Here is a 19,256-nt window from a genome sequence, read left to right as displayed (position 1 = left end):
GAGGGGCAGAGAGAGAGGCAGAGACAGAAAATCCTAAGCAGCCTCTGCACTGTCAGCCAAGAGTCTGACGAAGGGGCTCGAACCCACGAACCCATGAGATCATGACCTGAGCTGAAAACAGGAGCCGGACGCTCAACCGACTGAGCCGCCCAGGCGCCCCTTGCGTCGAAGAGTTCTACTTCCCACCATTGTCCCTCTGCACTGGTGACCTTTGGCCATCAGGGACTTGAGGACATTTGTAGAGTGTGTCTGCCTCGGGCTCAGCTCCCCTGTGCGGACGGCAGTGTCTTCGGTGGATGGCCGGGCTTCCGGCTGCAGACGCGGCCCGGCTGGAGCCCACGAGGGAGGGCCACCAGCTGGTGGTTTCCATCTGCACAGCCTCACTCTCTTAGCTCCGGCCCTGCTGGTTGTCTCGCTCGGGCCGCAGAGGCCCCCCGGGAGCACAGCCGCCTGCGGTGAAGCCTACTTAAAAAAATAACAGAAACTGTTAACATATAGAAAAAAGGTACTTAGAGGAAATCATTTTCAATATTCTGACACCTTTCCCCTCTCCTTTATAGAGTTCAGGTAATCCTATATACGTTCCAATTTTTATTTTTGGAAAAGTAGTACGCGTTTATAACAATATTCGCATAATACCAGAAATCGCCAATAAGAGCGTAAAAACCAGACGATCGTGACGAGTGCACCTTCCCAGGTGCCGTAGCACACACACGTACGTGGCACGTGGAGGGTTTCGGGTTATGTCTGTCCTCCCCTTTGTGGGCGATGTTACCATCTCTCTGACCTGCTAATACCCCCAGTGCGCTTCACCTTGTGGCATGAGACTGTAAATTACTCAACCCGTTCTGCCAGGGTTCTGGTTTTTGCTGTTTGGATACCGCGGTCACAGATACCTATGGGCGTAAATCAGCTCGCCCCCCTGGAGACTTCTTTAGGACAGGTTTCTAGAGGTGGGAACCTCAGCGTAGAGATGTGGGCTCCTGACGCTGGCTCCACGTTGCTTTCCCAGATGTGGCTTCCGTGGGGCTTGTGCCTAGCTGTTCTTCAGACGTTGCACCTGTCAGGCCGGGAGCAGCATGGGAAGGAACTCCCGTCCCTAGAGTCTGTGCCCGGGAGCAAGGCTGTAGTGGGCGACCGGGCACACGTGTGTGTCCGCGAAGGAGCACCTTTCTGCCAGGCCCACCTTGGAGGCTGTGAGGGCGTGAGGGCCTCGTGTGTGCTGCACTCCTGAGTCTCTGATGAAAGAGGTGGCGGCCTTCTCCCTGGAAGAGCGCATAGGCACACGGCGTTCGCGTGTCCGCGGCCCGGCTCCACGTTCGAGTTCCTGGCCGTGGGCAGCTCAGCTGCCCCGCGCCGTGTTTAGGGGCCGGCCGCAGGTTGGGGAGGGGACCGTAGGGGAGGCGCCCAGCTGGAGTCCCAGACCTTGTGCTTTTCAGTCTCGTCTCACGACACGGTTCCAGTCATCGACACGGTCACGAGAAGAGTCACACCAGCGTTAGATGTGCGCGTCTGCCTTTAATCTGGGGTGCTGCCGCCGCCCCCATTTCATAGATGAAGAAGCTGAGCCCGGGGAAGGTGAAGTGAAGCCGCACAATGGGGACTTGAACCCGGGTCCAGCCAGAGCAGCTGGCGTGACTGACCGCCCTCTGTGCTTGCTAGGGATGGAACGTCATGGGTTTGCCCAGAGCGCACGGTCCAGTGTCTCTGAGTGAGCTCAGGGCCGTGAGGTCAGCACCCCACAGCTCTAGAGCACTGTCCCCACCGAAGGAAGCCTGTGCCCACGCACAGTGACCCATCCGTGTCTGTGCGCTTGCCCTCCCGGGCGCTTCCTGTCACCTGGCCCTCCTCTTCCACCTGGCCTCTTTCTGTGCACGAGGGCCCGTGAGGTTTGTACGTGTTGTAGCAGGGGTCAGCGTTCCATCCTTCCCCGGCAGAGCGGTGCTCCGTGGCACAGACGGGCCCCCACCTCACGTGGCCGTTCATCCACTGCTGGCCATCGTGGCTGATGCTTCTGCTCCACATTTGGTCCCTCGCGTGGTCGTGGAGGATGACTGGAGTTGGCCGGCCTCGTCGCCGCCCGTGACTCTGGGTGGCCTGCCCGCCAGCACGTCCCGTCATTGGTCACTGGCCGGTGGCCACCCTGGGCACCGCTCTGTTCTGGCTGGCGTGGGCCCCGTTCTTGGGCGTGCCCTTCCAGAGCCTTAGGCACGACGGGCATCTGAAAGGCAGGCCGCCCCGGGGAGCTGAGAAGGAATCAGGCGCTGTCACACTGTGTCAGTGGGGCGCCAGGCAGAGGAGCCCTCCCTTTGCCCAGCAGGGTGGAGGAACGGGCTGTGGTCGGCTCCAGACCCCTCGCCGAGGGGCCCCAGCCCAGCCCCGTCGTCTGGCTCGGCTAGAGTCTTTCTGAAGAGCCTCGCGCCTGTCCCCTGCGTTCCCTGTGTGGCTGCTAAACAGCAAAAAGCCTGCGGCCAGTGGGCGGCCGTCCTCACAGTGGCAAGGTCCTGCGATAGCAGAAACACGGTGATGTTGTCGGCGTGGCTGAGGACGGCGTCCTTCAAAGCTCCGCGTGTCTGGATCGGGCATTTGGATCGTGTCTGTTCGCCACGGCATTTGGACTGTGAATTCCTTTAGCAAAGAAGGAAGATCCCTGGACGGGCCTGTCTTGTTACATTTCACTGAGCTGACCGCACCGCTTGTAAGATACACCGTTAGTTTAGAAATCTCCAGGAAAGGAAGCCCTTGCTTCAAGTTGAAGGGGGACACGCCTTCGATCGTGAGAGCACGCCGTCTCAGAGGTGCCGTGCTTCAAGAGTGCGCCTCTCAGAGCTGACGTAGCTGGGGAGCCGAGGAGTTAGCACCTAGTGACCATGTAGCACATGCTGGGCGTCTACCAGGGAGCCCGAGCTACGGAGGTCACGTCTCTCCTTCATGGACGAGGAAACTGAGGCTCAGACGAGCCAGGCAGTGCACCCTGCGTCACTGAGTTGGAGTCTGAAGGCCGCACAGGCCGACCGGACGTGCATTCTACCCGGTGCACTGTGCCCAGGTAGCGGGGTCCTGCCCCGTGGCAACCAGACCCAGACGCCGTCTAGACGTTAACCTTGAGAGAGAGACCAGCCCATGTGCACAGAACTCGGGAACATGATGGAAGAACATAGAAAGGAGCGCCCGGGTGGCTTAGTCGGTTAAGCATTCAACTTCAACTCAGGTCATGATTTTGCAGTTCGTTGAGTTCAGGCCCTGCGTCAGGCTCTGTGCTGACAGCCTGGAGCCTGCTTCGGATTCTGTGTCTCCCTCTCTCTCTGCCCTTCCCTCCCCTCAGAAAAAAATAAACATTGAAGAAAAGAACACGAAAGGCCTCATGCATCGAGAACTTCTGCACGCTCCGGGTCTGCAGGCTGAGCTCTGTAAAGCTGCCGGGTGGCCTCACGGCTCAGCCCGTTGTCCGTACCCAGCCCCGGCCAAAGAGCTTCGTGAGCAGACTCCAGACTCCGCCCAGGAGAACATGTGAGAAGAGCCCGGAAAGGGCTAAGAAGGAACAGGCTGCAGGGCTGCCTGACGCTCCAGGCACCAGAGGGTTTACAAGCTGTGACGCGGAGGGCGGCGGACCCGGGGTGGCAACAGACCGGTGACCCCTCCGGTTCGTGTGAGGAGAGCTGGCCCCGCGTGGGAATTCACCGACGCTGAATGTGGTGCTTCACGTCACCGGAAAACGGGTGGATTAGCTGAATAGCCATTTGGTGAAGAATGAAGTCTGGTCCCAACCTCCCGCCGTACACAGAAGACTTTGTAGGGGGACTTCGGACCTAAACACAAACACGCAAGGACAGCGGGACCGGAAGAACGCCGGAGAGTGTTCTCTGCATGGCCACAACCGTAGAGGAAAGCGCTGCCAGGTGTGGCTACGCACAAGTCAACATATACGGGATCTCCCTCGCTGACAGAGGTCAAGTACAGTGGAACCTGAGCAGAGGATGAAATCGGGAAGTTCCCAGAAGATGCCCACCTACCACAAAAAGATGTTCAACTTCAAGAATGAGGCAGGACAGAAAAGAGAAAACACAGATGAGTTTTTGTTTTTGTTTTTTTCTCACAAGAGCAACAAACACGAAGCAGGTGCTAGGGCGCCCACGGCCGGGAGGTGGTCGTGCGGCCCGCGGAGCCGTGCTGGCGGGGTGAGGTGAGCGGTCGCTCCTACCCGTCCCCGCCTGGAAGTCCGGGGTGCTGGGCGGTGAGTGCACGCCCCTGTGCGCTGAGCACTCATCCCAGGCGAGCGCAGATCTCCAGTGCACAGTCCCGTGACACGGCGTCAGGTGGGACAGAGCAAACGGCCCAAGAGGCTGGGTATTTGCCCTTGGTTTGTGCGTATGTGCCTATGTATGTACGTATTTATTGGGAGAGAGAAAGACACAGCGTGGGGAGGGAGGGGCAGAGGGAGAGAGTGAATCCCACGCAGGTTCTGCACTGCCGGCGTAGAGCCCAACGTGGGCCCGGAACCCACGAAGCCGCAAGACCATAACCTGAGCTAAAACCAAGAGTCAGATGCTTAACCGACTGAGGCACCCAGGTGCCCCTTTGGTTTTGTGTTTTAAAAGCTGGTGTTCTTCAAGGCGCCTGGGTGGCTCAATCACTTGTATTCCACTTCAACTCAGGTCGGGATCTCATAGTTCGTGAGTTCGAGCCCCGCGTCAGGCTCTGTGCTGACAGCTCGGAGCCCGGAGCTGCCTCAGGTTCTGTGTCTCCCTCTCTCTCTCTGCCCCTCCCCTGCTCGTGCTCTGTCTCTGTCTCTCAAAAATAAAAATATTAAAAAGAAAAGCTGGTGTTTATCTGGAAAGAGTTCTGAGAGACAGAAGATCAGCTCTTGAGCACGGTCGCCCTGGGGCGTCGAGACGAGCGGTCACGTCCACTGTTGAGCTGGCACATTCCTTTATCATTTCAGTTCCTGCAGCACGTTGTGCATTGTGTCATTTACGTCAAGTGACGAAGTGACCACGTACACAGTACTGTTGCACCCAGTCTTCAGCTGGGAAAAGTTTGGAGCCCAGGAGGAAGGCACTGCCGGCCCCACACGCCTCCACCCCTGTCCCCAGCGCCCCTGCTTTCTGCCTGCCTTTCCCTCCCTGCCAGCCGGGCCCTTGCTTCTTCCTCTTTTTCGGGCCGTCCTTTCCCTGAGGTCGCGCCCTTCCTGAAAGGCCTGGGCTGGCGGGAGAGGCGGGGGGCCACGAGGCCAAGCTCACGCGCTCTGGGGGCACCTGGGGCCTGGACGCCCCGGGCCCCCCGGCGCAGCCCCCGCGCGCACACCCTCTCACCTTCCCCGGCCGTCGCTGCTGCGTCTTCGGGGGCCTGGCCCTCCTGAGGGCTGAGCAGGCGTGGGGCCCGGCGCTCGGGGTCTCTGTTTTCCTTCAGGGTTGCCGTCCCCAGTGGGATTTGTCGCCCACAGGCCTGGTGACATCTGCTTGTATTCTTTCACGCGTTGTTGCTTTCTCTGTAATAAGAATTTCTTTATTTTGTTGGTTCCAGTCACCAACTGACCTTTGTCACTTCCTTCCCCCGTCTCTCTGTGCTTTGCTGGACACGGCCCCAGGGGAGTTCTCAGGTGCGTATCTCCAGCCGTCTGCCACCCCTCCTCACGGCGCTGTCCGGCTGCGGTGGGGGGCATCCTGGGGACACTCCCCACTGCTGTCCAGTCACCACAGGCTGTGCGGCCTGTCCCTTCCTGGGTCCCCTCCAGGCCACTAAGGCACACGTGCTTCTGCTTACCAGCCTACTGCCGCTCGGAAGCTTCTCTTGGTTTGCTCTACTAGCCCACTGACAATGGCCCTGACACGTGAGGGAGAATGGCTGTGCCCTGGACCCTGTCCCTCAAAGGCAGAGAGTGCCCCAGTGATATTTCTCAGGGTTCTCCCCTGTCAGGCACACCCCAGAGGTCAGGGGTCCCATGCCCACGTGGCAGATGGCCCAGCTCCGGGCTTCTCCGATTGTTCACAGCAGGAGACTCTGAGGCCCCGGCCCGTCCACACGCGGCCTCCCCCGTGTACTCGAAGGCGTGCCGGGTCCCCGGGCACAGCTTTCCCTCATTTGCAGACTTGTGCCCTTAACCACCACCCGCACGGCCCAGGACTCTGGTGCACGGGGTCAAGTACACTGCCCGGCCCCTCATCTCATCACCCGCTGCCCTTGGCCTGGTGACCTGTGCAGCCAAGGATGCAATGTCCAGAAGGAGCAGCTGGCTCCGTGCCACCCCCCGGCCCTCCCAACCCACCCCTGTGTCCATCCCACCTGCCCGCCGGCCCTCCCCTGTGTCCACCCCCCGGCCTTCCCTCCCGTCCTCTCCTGTGTCCACCACCCCGGCCCTCCTAGCCCTCTCCTATGTCCACCTTCCAGCCCTCCCAGCTCTCCCCTGTGTCCACCCACCGGCCCTACCGGCCTCCCTTGTGTCCACCCCCCCTGCCTCCCACCCTCCCGTGTCCACCCACTGGCCCTCCTAGCCCTCCCCTGCATCCACCTCCCGGCACCCCTGGCCTCTTCTGTGCCCACCCTTAACCCAGCAAGAAGAAGGCTCTGTGCCGCCACCCCGGCCTGCCCACCCTCCCCTGTGTCCACCCCCCCAGCCCTCCCTCCCCCCGACTCCTGTGTCCAGCCCCCGGCCCTCCCGCCCTCTCCTGTGTGCACCCCCCCAGCCCTCCCCTGTGTGCACCCCTAGCCCGGCGAGAAGCAGGCTCCGTGCCACCCCCCTGGCCCTGCTGCCCTCCCCCGTGTCCACCTCTAACACAGCAAGAAGCAGCCACACGGCACCGCCGCCCTGCTGTTCACTGAGGCTTAATGCGCTTCTTTCTCTCCCTCCCTCCCTCCCCTGCCCCCCCCCCCGCCCCCCGCCACCCGGCTCCCGCACTGGGCTCCCGCACTGGGACGACTCTCGCAGTGCGCCATGATTTCTTTGGTAAGCCCAAGGCCCTGTTTCAGTTTGCGTTCCTCCCTTTCTTGGCTTCCTCTGTCTGCCTCCCACCTTCTCGTGCTTCCTGAGCCTTTTGCTTTGCTCTGCATGGTGGGATTGGCGGTGGGGTCAGCAGGGGCCACAGGCACTCCTGGCTCCAGGGTGGGGTTGGGGCTCGAGTGGGGAGCTGCAGTGCTGAGCCCCCCAGCCGCCTCCCTCCGAGCACACCCTGGACAGGTGGAGGGGGGGCGGGCCACATCCGAGGCCAGGGGGTGCAGGTGGGGACAGCCGTCAGAACCCACTCTGCGCACACCGTGTGTGTCGGGGGGCTCGTCTCACGATCGCCTCATACCGGGGGTGGGGGGGCTGGTGAATGGGAGGAACAGACCCTGGGTCTCTGGGGCTTTCTGTCCCAACAGATGAGGTTCAGTCCTTTGGAGTTGCTGTGGCGCGCCTGCAAAGCTCAGACGGCGGGGTCCACTTTGGGGCTGGCTTACAGGGGCCAGGTCGGCCCTTCTGGGCACCAACCCCGGGGAGCGTGTCCTCCCCGCTCTCCCTTACCCCTGCCTCCTGCTGTCCCCACCGCGGCGGGCCAGGTTCCCCCAGCCCTACTCCTGGCCCCGGTGGAGGGCCGCGCCTACCATGGGGCCATCCCATCTCCTTGGCCGGGGGCTCTGTGCCGTCCCCAGCTGCCTTCTCTGTCCCCATCACCATAGCACCAACCGCTGTTCTCCCGGGGACAGCCCTGCAAAGGGTGTGCCTCCCGAAGGGCGAGGGGAGACAGGAGGATGCTGGCAGAGAGGACAGATTGAGGTGGTCCTTGGGGCCGGCTCACGCTGGTGCCGGCTGGGCCCTGCGGCACGCTGACCTCACGTGGATAGCCGCGGGAGCTCAACCCAGGGCTGCCGTGCCCACTGAGGCAGCAGGGCCCTCCTCAGTACCCTCCAGGGGCTGTTCTGGGCTTGCATTCCTGACCGCGTTGTTGGGTTGAGAGCCCACCTGAGGAGCCGCAGAGACCCCTCTGCAGGGATTGTCTGGCTTCCCGGAGACCAGACTGCTGGCCTCGCGCCCTCGCCTCTGCCCTCCCAGGGCTGAGCCACCCCCCAGGGAGGATTTTTGGTACTCTGGGGCAGGTATAGTAGTGTCAGGGTCTGGCCTCGCCAGGCACAGGTAATCTCTCTGTGCCTTTTGTTGCAGGAATGGGCAAGGAAGTGGGGAACCTGCTGCTGGAGAACTCACAGCTTCTAGAAACCAAGTAAGGACTCCTGTCTGGCACAGGGCTTGCTGAGATGGCCGTCCCCCAGGGCCGGGCCTCCCTGTAGCAACCCGGAGCTGTGACCTCTCAGCCCCTTGGAGGCCCCCATCATAGCGAGCAGGCTGGCTCACGCAGAGCCCTCGTCTTTCTGCCTTTCCAAAGAAACGCTCTGAACGTGGTGAAGAATGACCTCATCGCCAAGGTGGACCAGCTGTCCGGGGAGCAGGAGGTGCTGAAAGGGGACCTGGAAGCTGCCAGACAGGCCAAAGCCCGGCTGGAGGGCCGCATCAAGGACCTGGAGGAGGAGTTGAGGAGGTGAGCGTAGGCCTGGAGGCTCCTGGGAGGAAGAGGGGCCAGGCCCGCCCCCCACCCCAGTCCTCTCCTCCCCCGGGCGGCAGCCTCACCTCCTCTCTGTTCCAGCTCACTTGTGGGCCTCCTCTCCCCATCCTCCCGGGAGTCCCCCAGGAGGCATGGATGTCGCGCCTTGGGTGTCCTGCCGCTCTCGTGCCTTATGTTTATTGAGGAGGAGGGAGTTCAGGCACCCAGGAAGCTCTGGGGTCCCCTCCCCAGCACTCTGCACCTCCCTGTGGCTTCTCTTCTAGCCTGATGCTCATCCGAGGGGTGCCTGTAGCTCCAGACCGGAGTGGGGGTGTGACAGGAGGGGGGGGGCAGGCGGCACTTGTCGGGCCTGCAGGTGCCGCACACCTGTCTGGGGCCGGCCTGCGGCCCTGCCGCCTGTGCACGTGGCCCTGCCTGCCCGTTAGCCAGGCCCCACGGCCCTGCTGGGCCGCCAGGAGAGACATCTGGGCTTCCGGGCGTGAGCTAGCGGGGCTGTGGGCTTCCGCCCCCCCCTCCCCACAGTCACATTTCCCTCCTCGTCCTGCAGAGTGAAGTCAGAAGCCATCATCGCCCGCCGCGAACCCAAAGAAGAGGTGGAGGATGTAAGCAGCTATCTCTGTACAGAATTGGTATATTCCACTATTAACATGCGGGGCAGGGGGGGCGGGTGGTGCGGGGTGGGCTCCCGGGGCGCGCTAATTCTCTGGGTCTCTGGGCCGTCCTCATCCTTCCTCTGTCAGCTCCTCTGCCCCTTCTTAGCGGGAACCCCCGTTCGGCCTGTGGGCCCCCTCTGAGGTGCAAGGAATGTTCTCAGGAGCCCTCTGCTCCTTGGGGGTTCATACCTGACATGCAGGGAATGTTTGTAGGGGCCTTTGCCCGTAATTCGTGGACCCCTTCTGGCCTCCTTTCCGGAATAGAGCCCGGGTCTGGTGACTGGGCCGCTTTCCTGCAGGAGAGGGTGGGGCCCAGCTCCTCGTCCCAAAGTGAGTGGTGCGTCCTGGCCGCACCTCTTGTCAGCTCTTAGCTTCGGGGGTGTCAGGGTGCTGCTCACGTAGCAGCCATCCGAGACGCAGTAGGTGCTCCTTGAGCCCAGCGAACCCCACCCCCAGGAGCAGAAACAAAGGTGCGGGTGAATCGTGGAGCCACGGGAGGCACCAGTCGGGGCCCGTGCCTCCTTGCGTGGGGCCGGGGTCTCGTGCTCCCTGGCCCAGCAGCTCCCCCTGGCCCCTCACCCCTGTGCCAGACTGTAGCAGCCCAGGACACAGCTCCTCGGAGCGGACTTGGCCCTGCCACAGCACCCACAGACGGCAGACCCCACACATCTGCCAGAACCTCCCACGTCCTACTCGGACGTGTGACCCCAGGTCCTGCTCACTGCACCTTCCCTAGAACCTGTCTTCCCATGGTTCCACCTGGGACCGGCCTCACCTGTTAGCGTTGACGGACGGTTTCACCTGGGATCGCCAGGGTGTCCAGGGGCCGTGTCGTAGCCCTCAAGTGTATCGTGTGACCTTTTGGGGGCGGGCAGGCCCCCGGCATCCCCTGCCCGCACCCTCCCCGCCACGTTTCCTGAGGCTCCGTGGGAACCCGCCCTGGGATTCGCCCACACCTGGGCCGGCCCGGCGAGGAAGCGCAGTGTGAGTCGGCCAGCAGGCCCCTCGCTGGCTGACCGGCAGCGCCCCCCTCCCCCCCCAGGACAAGATCCCCATGGCGCAGCGCCGCCGCTTCACGCGGGTGGAGATGGCACGTGTGCTCATGGAGCGGAACCAGTACAAAGAAAGGCTCATGGAGCTTCAGGAGGCCGTGCGGTGGACCGAGATGATCAGGTGGGTCCCCCAGGCTGCCCTTGGGGTTCTGGAAGGCACCCCCATCTCCTTTTGTGATCTGTGACCCCCAGAGGAGGCCCTGACGGTGGGATTGAGTTTGGTCTGCACCCCAGCCCCGTGTCTCATAGGAGGACTGGAGGGGCCTCATGGGAGCTGTTTGGGGGCCCCGACCCGGCCAGGAGCTAGAGCTGGGCTGGGGCATGTTGGGCCTGGTGTGCTGGAACCCCTCGGGGGATTTGAACCGACCCACGCAGGGACCCCTCTTCCCCGAGGCTCCGTTCCTGGCCACGGGGAGGGCCCCCCCACCCGCCCCACCCCCCGAGAAGGTCCTGGGCAAGCGAAGCCAGAGAAGTCCAGCAACAGCGGTGCAGGGTTTGACTGGGTAGGGCCCAGAGGGGGTGTGGTGTGTGGGCAAGTCCACTGGACGCTGGCCGAGCGGGGCTCCTTCCCGGCCCCTCCCCGCAGAGCGTCCCGAGAGCATCCGTCTGTCCAGGAGAAGAAGAAGTCCACCATCTGGCAGTTGTGAGTTGGGGCACCGGGGTGGGGTGGGGGCAGGGACGGCTCCCCACTGGCCGCCCCTCACTTCTCATGCCTCCGCTGGCAGCTTCAGCCGCCTCTTCAGCTCCTCCTCCAGCCCCCCTCCGGCCAAGCGCTCCTATCCCTCGGTGAACATTCACTACAAATCACCCACCACGGCCGGCTTCAGCCAACGCCGCAGCCATGCCATGTGCCAGATCTCGGCTGGCAGCCGGCCTCTGGAGTTCTTCCCCGATGAGTGAGTGTCTCCCACTGGCCTGCGTGGGGGCGGGGGGCGAGGAGGACGCGGTGTGTCCCGGGGCCTCTCCCCTCTGGGCTCCGAGGCAGGAGCGTGAGGCCTGTGCTGGGGGCGGGGTCCCTGCTGGGAAGGAGGCTAACCTCTCTGTGCCCACACCCTGACGGGGCGCCCCAGGTGTCCCTCCCCTCAGTCCCTGCACAAAGTCTCTCAGCTGCGCTCCCCTGCCCTGGGGGACCCCCCCAACCCCGCCTGGCCTGTGCACCTGCGCCCCACAGGGACGCTTGGAGCTGATGGGAAGTTTACCAGCAAGGTTAGCTTTCTTCCGGGGAATAGGCGTCCTTCGGAATTTTATGTTTTCCTTAGTTTTGATACCAAGAATCTGGCTCCAGGGCAGAAGTGGGGAATTCTGTGTCGTGCATCAGAAGACTGAAGTTGCCCTGTTAAGGGTTGGGGGCGGGGGGGGGGGTGGGCACCTCACTGCAGGGCCCTGCCAGCCAGCCCTCAGTGGCAGCAACGGCCGAACGGGCACCGGGGCACGGGGCGCACGCCCCACAGGGCAGACCCGCGCGGCCGAGGAGTAACCTGCCGCGTCTCCTGCCCAGTGACTGCACTTCGTCCGCCCGCCGGGAGCAGAAGCGCGAGCAGTACCGGCAGGTGCGCGAGCACGTGCGCAATGACGACGGGCGGCTGCAGGCCTGCGGCTGGAGCCTGCCGGCCAAGTACAAGCAGGTGCTGCAGGGGGCGCGGGGCGCGGGGTGGGGTGGGGAGGGTGCTGGGGCAGCCCTGCAGTGCCCCCGCGGCCCTTCCTGCCCGGGGCCGGCCCTCTGCCCCACGCCTCGCGCCCACGTGGCCGCTCGGCCTTGTGGTTGCAGCTGAGTCCCAATGGGGGCCAGGAGGACACGCGGATGAAGAACGTGCCTGTCCCCGTGTACTGCCGCCCTCTGGTGGAGAAGGACCCAACCATGAAGGTGAGCCGGCCCAGTCGGCCTGGCACATGGGGGCGGGCGGGAGCACCTGTCTCAGGCCCCGCCGCCCCCAGGGGCCAGCGGAGGGGACTGGGCTCCTGACCACACGACCCTTCTCCCAGCTGTGGTGTGCTGCGGGCGTCAACCTGAGTGGGTGGAAACCGAGCGAGGACGACTCCGCGAATGGAGTCAAGCCCCCGCCAGGCCGTGACCCTCTGACCTGCGACCGGGAAGTGGAAGGAGAGACCAAGAGCAATCACACGTCCCCCGAGAAGAAGGTCAGAGTGGAAGGCAGGGCCGGGGACACCTGCTTTGCTGCCGTGTGTGTACTCGGGCTGTGCCCGGCACTGGAGTCTTGTTGGGAGTGACAGAGACAGGATGACTAAGGCCAGGGCTGGAGACTGGGCTCATCTGAGGACCCACCCCCTGTCCAGGGCACGCGGGACCTGTGCTTTGTCCTCGGCAGGTGGGGAAGTGTGGAGGCCCAGACGCTCTGCAGGCGGTAGGGCTGGAGGGGTCAGGCCACCGGCGCATCTCTGTCCTTGCGAGCTGTGCACGGGAGGGTGGCAGGAAATGATTCACCCACGGGTCCTTGTTCTGTGGCCTAGGCTGACTTGGGGGGCAGGGACTTAGACTCAGGAGCTCAGTTCTCCATGGGAGTGAGGCCACACATGCCAGCGGTCTTGGTAGAAAGTCCAGTCCTGAGTTTTTGTCGCCCTGCTACAAGGGAGGACAGCCGTCTCCCCTAAGGCCACAGGCAAGGTTATCTCCTGATAGAGTCCAGGTGGCCCCACCGCCCCGTGCGGCTGCTGGTGTGGCCCGCACCCGGCACCAGCCCCCGTCTCCTGTGCCCCAAAACAGGCAAGAGAGCTCCCCGAGGTGGATGCCACCTCCAGCCGCGTGTGGATCCTCACCAGCACCCTGACCACCAGCAAGGTGGTCATCATCGATGCCAACCAGCCGGGCACCGTGGTGGACCAGTTCACCGTCTGCAATGCCCACGTCCTGTGCATCTCCAGCATTCCAGGTGAGGGCCAGCCCCGCGTGGACGCCCACAGCCACAGCGCTGGGGTCTGTGCCGCTCCGCACGTGGCTGCGACGTAGAGGCGGCCCCGGCCTTGCTTGGGACATGGTGTGGACACTCGGGAGCCTGTGGGGGCGTCCCCATTAGCGTTGTGAACACCTGGCGAGACCCAAGGTGAGGCCCACTCACCCAACTGTTAGGAGATGCGTCGGGCCCCGGGACAGACGGAAATGTCAGTCGGGTGCTGAACGTGGACCTACTGGGGGGCCCAGCTCCCACTGCCCGGCTGCAGCAGGGAGAGCTGGGGCCCCCCCCCCAGGCTTGGCTTTGCCGCATGCCAGCACCTGGGGGTGGCCAGGGCCCTGCCGGGGTCCATTTGCTGAGATGACTCCAAGCTCCTCAGACTTCTTAAGGTTCTGTCATGTGACCACAGTCCTTTGTTCAGAGCCCGGAGTCTCACTACTCCACTCTCGCAGGCTTCCCAGGCCTCCAGGCGGTGGTGGCCTGCAGGCCCCCGTGCTGAGGCTGGGCTGGCCTGAGAGGAGAGCCTGGGGCCCACCTCCTCCCCCAGCACCCACACGGGGACAGGAGCCCTGGGTGTGGTCTTGTAGTAGGGGCTTCTTGGTGAGGAGTGACGGGGCGGTGACTCTCCCCCCAGCGGCCAGTGACAGCGACTACCCTCCGGGGGAGATCTTCCTGGACGGCGACGTAAACCCAGAAGACTCCAGTGCAGACGGTGTGCTGGCGGGTATCACCCTGGTGGGCTGTGCCACCCGCTGCAACGTGCCACGCAGCAACTGCTCCTCCCGAGGGGACACCCCGGTGCTGGACAAGGGCCAAGGTGAGTCTGGGCCTGAGCCCGGGCGGCTGTCTTCTCTGAGCCCCGCGTTCCTCCCCACTGCCCAGCCAGCCAGGCTCACCTTCTCCTCACGCAGGGGAGGTGGCTGCCGTCGCCAACGGGAAGGTCAACCCAGCTCAGTCCACGGAAGAGGCCACAGAAGCCACGGAGGTGCCAGACTCTGGGCCCAGCGAGGCGGAGGCAGCTGCGGTGCGGCCCGGGCCCCTCACGGAGCACGTCTTCACTGACCTGGCCCCCACCCCGGCCCCCAGCACCCAGCCTGGCAGGTGGGCGATCTCGGGACGGGGCAGGCAGAGGGGAGGGAGACTGGCAGAGGCGGGCGGGGACGGGCTTCCACAGGCCACCCTGGAGCCGCCATCCTTCCTGCAGCGAGAACGGGCAGGAGGCCGACACGGGGGGTGTGCAGCCAGAGCCGGAGCCCAGTGCAGACCCTGCGGGGGCCAGCACCAGCGCTGCCCCCACCATGTGGCTGGGAGCCCAGAACGGCTGGTAGGTGGGGCCCTGGGGCCACGGTGGGGCAGGGTCCCCGGGCAAGCACCCCTGCCCACCACGGCCTCCTCCCACAGGCTCTACGTGCACTCGGCTGTGGCCAACTGGAAGAAGTGTCTGCACTCCATCAAGCTGAAGGACTCCGTCCTGAGCCTGGTGTATGTGACCGCCAGCAGAGGCCAGGGCACGGGAGGGGCCCGGGGTGGCCTGGCCTCCACCCGCTCACCACCATTCCGTTCCAGGCACGTGAAAGGGCGAGTGCTGGTGGCCCTGGCAGACGGAACCCTGGCCATCTTCCACCGAGGCGAAGGTGAGGCCTGGGCCGAGCAGCCACCCCTGTGTGAGCGGAGCTGGGCCCTGGCCAGGTGTGAGCAGGTGTCTTGGGCTCTCTGCAGATGGCCAGTGGGACCTGAGCAACTACCACCTGATGGACCTGGGCCACCCACACCACTCCATCCGCTGCATGGCCGTCGTGTACGACCGCGTCTGGTGCGGCTACAAGAACAAGGTGCACGTCATCCAGCCCAAGACGATGCAGATCGAGGTGAGTGCTGGCGGCAGGAGGGTCTCCGTGCAGGGGCGGTCAGCTGAGGTCACTCCCAACGTGCCTTCTCACAGGCACTGGGGGCTTCGTGGGGTCACGGGAGACGTGCTCGGGGAGACGGCGTCACCGGCCAGGCTGCGAGTGCGTCTGTCCGGATCCCACCTGCTGCTGCACTCTGTGACAAGTCAGAGTGACACCACGTGGGCCCCACATGCCTCCCCTCGGCCACCTGGCCGTGCGCGGAGGGGGCCGGGGGGTGGCGACAGCTCCTCCTAGGAGCCTGGACCTTGAGGAGCAAAGCAGGCAGTAGAGGGGAAGTTGCAGTGACCCGGTGGCCGTGGCGGGGTCAGAGTACCCCCCCCCCCCGCCCCCACTGACGCAAGCTGCCGTGACTCCGCAGAAATCGTTTGACGCCCACCCACGGCGGGAGAGCCAGGTCCGGCAGCTGGCGTGGATCGGCGACGGGGTGTGGGTGTCCATCCGCCTGGACTCCACGCTGAGGCTCTACCACGCCCACACCCACCAGCACCTGCAGGACGTGGACATCGAACCCTATGTCAGCAAGATGCTGGGTGAGGGGCTGCGACGGCTCGGGGGGCGGGCAGGGAGGGCCCCTGGCCCCGCCATGCTGACTCCCCCTCCCCCCCCCCCCCCCCAGGCACAGGCAAGCTGGGCTTCTCCTTCGTGCGCATCACAGCCCTGCTCATCGCGGGCAACCGCCTCTGGGTGGGCACCGGCAACGGCGTCGTCATCTCCATCCCGCTGACCGAGAGTGAGTCACCCCCCACCGACGGCTGCTGCCAAAGGGCGAGGGTCAGGGCCGGGGTTGCGGGGCGGGCTCTGCCGGGCCGTACTGGGGGACTGGGGTGCCTCCCGGGCTGCGGCCTTGCCCCGCGCCTTCCCCCGCCGCCCCTCCCGTGACTCCTCTCCTCTCTCTTCCATGTTCCGTCCCCCCCCATCTCCCCCAGCCGTGGTCCTGCACCGAGGCCAGCTCCTGGGGCTCCGGGGTAAGTCAGAGCACCTGTCTCCCGCCCCTAGAGGGAAGCCCCCGCCTGAGAGGCCCTGTGGGCCGAGGCCGGCCCGGCCCCTCGGCGAGGGCGCACTCCCACCCTCTGCCCCTCGCCCGCTAGAGATCTGGTCTCCTACTCAGGCTCGGGTCCTGGGGCCCTGCTCTCTCCCCAGCCAACAAGACCTCCCCCACCTCCGGAGAGGGGGCCCGTCCGGGGGGTGTCATCCACGTGTACGGTGACGACAGCAGTGACAAATCAGCCAGCAGCTTCATCCCCTACTGCTCCATGGCCCAGGCCCAGCTCTGCTTTCACGGGCACCGCGACGCCGTCAAGTTTTTCGTCTCCGTGCCAGGTGAGGAGGGGCCGGGCCCACCCCCGCTGCAGGGCCGTGCGTGGCCTCCCTTCAGCTGCCCCGCTGAGGCCCCTGTGCCCCGACAGGGAACGTGTTGGCCACTCTCAACGGCAGCGTGCTCGACAGCCCGTCCGAGAGCCCCGGGCCGGCCGCCCCTGCCTCTGAAGCCGAGGGCCAGCAGCTGAAGAACGTGCTGGTGCTGAGTGGCGGGGAGGGCTACATCGACTTCCGCATCGGTGAGTGGGCGCTGCCCGGGTCAGCGTGTCCCCAGCAGGGCCGCCTCATCACCGCGGCTGCTGTCTCCCTAGGCGACGGAGAGGATGACGACACGGAGGAGAGCGCGGGGGACGTGAACCAGGTGAAGCCCTTGCTGTCCAAGGCCGAGCGCAGCCACATCATCGTGTGGCAGGTGTCCTACAGCCCCGAGTGAGGCTTCGGCTTCCGGCGCCCCTCCTGCCCGACGCCAACGTGTACATACGACCCCGCCCGCCTGCCCACTGCCCGCCCTGCAGGCAGCCCGGCGCCAGCCCCTCTTCTAACCTCTCAACCTGCAGCTTTCACCTTACGGCCGGGCGTCCCCGACGGCGGGCGGCGACGTGGGTCAGGGAGGCAGGGAACCCGGGTGGCGCTCTCACCAGGGAGGGGAAGGACCTCTCCAGACAGACGTGCTTTCCCCGGCAGCTTGTGGCCGGCCCCCCCTCCCAAGTTCCCACGTCCCAGGGGCCCTTTGGGGCCAGAGCGAGGCAGGATCCCGTGGCAGGTCAGGCTGCGAGGAGGCCCCACAGGCAGCTCCCGGGGCCCCCCGGGGCCCCCCCACTTCCCGTGCTCCCGGAGCAGGAGGCAGGGATCTCCGCCCGCCAAGTCTTCCCAGCCGGAGCCCGCTAGCCTTTGCCTGCTGCCTGAAGGCGGGGCCTGGCCCTAGGGGGGCCGGCCCAGCCACTAGCCTTCCCTGGACGCTCCCCACCCCGCTCCCTGCCACCCCGGGAACTGGCATGAAAGCGCGTGACCAGCCTGCCTAAGGCAGCTGCCCTCTTTGTGCTCGCTCTGTCGGGCAGGAGACCCCCTGGCGGGAGCAGGCTCTGGAGTCCTACCCATCCCAGAAACCCCTAGGGTGGAATTTCTCAGGCTGCCAGGGCAAGCCCAGGCCTCAGGAAGAAGGGGGAGGCCCCTGGCCTCTCCTGGGGTCGGTCCTAAGATACAGGCTCAGCCTCAGGGTGACAGGGGAACTCGTCTGGGGACTGCCTCCCACGGTTTCCAAGGAGCCCAGCTCCCGAGACACACTCTAAGTGCCTAGGGCTGGCAGTGTGGCCGGCTCTGGGTGTGGATGGCCACTTGCTTTGAGGGGTGCCGCCCTGGACTGCTGCTCCCTGAACCTACCGGAGAGGGGCGCTGGTTGGGGCAGCCCCCGGCCCTGCTGCCCACCCACCTCCCACCAGAGAAGCACACATCTCCGGCAGCCTCCCCAGGAGCCCAGCCGGCCTGGCCACAGCCCCGTGCAGCTGCAGGCTTCCCCCCGCCACCCTGCCACCCTCCACTGTGATGTACGTTCAGTCCCTTGTCTGTTCCCACAGGCCGTGCAGTGACTCGGGGGCTAGCTGGGTGGGTGCGGCTGGGGGGGAGGGGCTGGGCGGACATTCTCCTCAGGCTTTGGCCCTGCAAGCAAACCCACGTATCTGCTCTGTATGTAATAAATGTCTTAACACGTAGCTCTGTGTCCCTGGGCCCAGACCAACGTGAGCGTAAGCACTTCACTTTATTGTAAACAGAAGTGCCGGCCAGCCTCAGCGCTGGCCCGAGTGCGTTTCCAGGCGGGTCGCAAACCGGGCGGCCCCTGGGGCCCGCGGGCAGGGCTACTCGTACAGCCAGTGCCCGGCGCTGTCCTCCCAGCACAGCAGCTCGTCGCCGCGGAACCAGAGGGCGATCTCGCGGCGGGCGCTCTCCACCGAGTCGCTGCCGTGGATCACGTTCCTGCGGGAGAGCCGCGTGAGCGCCGGCGGCCGCTGGGGCGTCGCGACGGGCTGGGCGCAAGCTCTGGCGGCCTTACTTGCCAACCTCGACGCAGAAGTCCCCGCGGATGGTGCCGGGCGCCGCGTCGGCCGGGTCCGTGGCCCCGATGAGGGCCCTCGAGGCGCGCACCACGTCCAGCCCCTGCCACACCTGTGAGCGGGTCGGCGGGGTGCTCGGCGCGAGGCCAGGGACGACCGCCCGCCCTCCCGCCCGCGGCCGGCACTCACCATGGCCACCACCGGCCCCGAGCCCATGTAGTCCACCAGGCGGCCGTAGAAGGGGCGCTCGCGCAGTTCGGCGTAGTGCTCACGCAGCAGTTCCTCCGAGGCCTGCGGCGGGCCGGGGTGGGGTCGGGCCGCGCGCGCCTGGACCCCCGCCCGCCTCCCCCTGCGCTCCGCCTCCGCCCCCGCCCTCGCCCTCCCTCACCTGCACCAGCTTCAGCGCCACCAGCTTGAAGCCTTTCCTCTCGAAGCGCCGCACGATCTCGCCCACGAGCCGCCGCTGCACGCCGTCGGGCTTCACGGCCAGGAAGGTGCGCTCGTGCACGCCGGCGCAGGCTGCGGGGACCCGCGGGGCGGGGCGCGGCGCGTCAGGTCCGTCCGCCCCCCGCCTCTGCCCCGGCGGCCCGCCCCGGCCCGCGCCGCTCACCCGCCGGGAAGAGGTGGGCCAGCACGGTCAGCACCAGGCAGATCATGATGGCGGCGGCGGTGGTGGCAGCGGCTCGGACCGGGCGGGGCCTGCGCTTAAAGGGGCCGGGCCGCGGCCCGGAGGGCGGGCGCTGAGGCTCACGCCCACCCCAGGACCCCTGCGACACCCGCCGGGCGCTCCCCAAGCCCCAGACTCCTCCAACCCAGCCCCAAACTCAAAGAAACCA

General features: G+C 65.4%; 2 protein-coding genes across 10 annotated transcripts in view; one reads left to right on the top strand and one right to left on the bottom strand.

Annotated features, from left to right (window-relative positions):
- MAPK8IP3 (mitogen-activated protein kinase 8 interacting protein 3) overlaps window positions 1-18,081 on the top strand; it is a 47,927-nt gene extending 29,846 nt beyond the window's left edge. For 3 of the 7 annotated variants that reach the window (XM_047097965.1, XM_047097964.1, XM_047097970.1), the window contains 23 exons: window positions 5,588-5,599; window positions 8,135-8,192; window positions 8,355-8,507; window positions 9,079-9,160; window positions 10,227-10,357; window positions 10,823-10,879; window positions 10,962-11,132; window positions 11,735-11,861; window positions 12,005-12,100; window positions 12,220-12,375; window positions 12,959-13,124; window positions 13,780-13,962; window positions 14,057-14,246; window positions 14,350-14,469; window positions 14,547-14,627; window positions 14,712-14,779; window positions 14,865-15,013; window positions 15,414-15,585; window positions 15,672-15,785; window positions 15,982-16,020; window positions 16,196-16,375; window positions 16,462-16,611; window positions 16,684-18,081. In XM_047097965.1, coding sequence (XP_046953921.1) covers window positions 5,588-5,599; window positions 8,135-8,192; window positions 8,355-8,507; window positions 9,079-9,160; window positions 10,227-10,357; window positions 10,823-10,879; window positions 10,962-11,132; window positions 11,735-11,861; window positions 12,005-12,100; window positions 12,220-12,375; window positions 12,959-13,124; window positions 13,780-13,962; window positions 14,057-14,246; window positions 14,350-14,469; window positions 14,547-14,627; window positions 14,712-14,779; window positions 14,865-15,013; window positions 15,414-15,585; window positions 15,672-15,785; window positions 15,982-16,020; window positions 16,196-16,375; window positions 16,462-16,611; window positions 16,684-16,805 — 2,777 coding nt within the window. In that variant the 3' untranslated portion in view covers window positions 16,806-18,081. The remainder of the gene's footprint in view (window positions 1-5,587; window positions 5,600-8,134; window positions 8,193-8,354; window positions 8,508-9,078; window positions 9,161-10,226; window positions 10,358-10,822; window positions 10,880-10,961; window positions 11,133-11,734; window positions 11,862-12,004; window positions 12,101-12,219; window positions 12,376-12,958; window positions 13,125-13,779; window positions 13,963-14,056; window positions 14,247-14,349; window positions 14,470-14,546; window positions 14,628-14,711; window positions 14,780-14,864; window positions 15,014-15,413; window positions 15,586-15,671; window positions 15,786-15,981; window positions 16,021-16,195; window positions 16,376-16,461; window positions 16,612-16,683) is intronic. The other 4 variants (XM_047097967.1, XM_047097969.1, XM_047097968.1 and 1 more) reach the window with 4 other exon arrangements.
- A 2-nt stretch (window positions 18,082-18,083) lies between these two features.
- NME3 (NME/NM23 nucleoside diphosphate kinase 3) lies at window positions 18,084-19,177 on the bottom strand. Of its 3 annotated transcripts, XM_047097987.1 has the most exons (5): window positions 19,031-19,177; window positions 18,809-18,939; window positions 18,610-18,711; window positions 18,420-18,532; window positions 18,084-18,343 (listed from the first exon to the last, which is right to left on the bottom strand). In XM_047097987.1, exons 1-5 carry the CDS (start codon window positions 19,074-19,076, stop codon window positions 18,226-18,228), a joined length of 510 nt encoding a protein of 169 aa, XP_046953943.1. In that variant the 5' UTR covers window positions 19,077-19,177; the 3' UTR covers window positions 18,084-18,225. The 3 variants fall into 3 exon arrangements, with proteins under 3 accessions (XP_046953943.1, XP_046953942.1, XP_046953941.1); XM_047097986.1 differs by having other exon boundaries at window positions 18,428-18,711; XM_047097985.1 differs by having other exon boundaries at window positions 18,084-18,711.
- Window positions 19,178-19,256: the final 79 nt, after the last annotated feature.

The sequence above is a fragment of the Lynx rufus genome, unplaced genomic scaffold (assembly GCF_022079265.1).
Source record: "Lynx rufus isolate CCGP_SWC_20201006 ecotype Redwood Valley unplaced genomic scaffold, mLynRuf1.p SCAF_43, whole genome shotgun sequence".
NCBI lineage: Eukaryota > Metazoa > Chordata > Mammalia > Carnivora > Felidae > Lynx > Lynx rufus.
The sequence above is the reverse complement of the archived record's forward strand: the minus strand, read 5'-3'. Positions and strand labels throughout refer to the sequence as shown.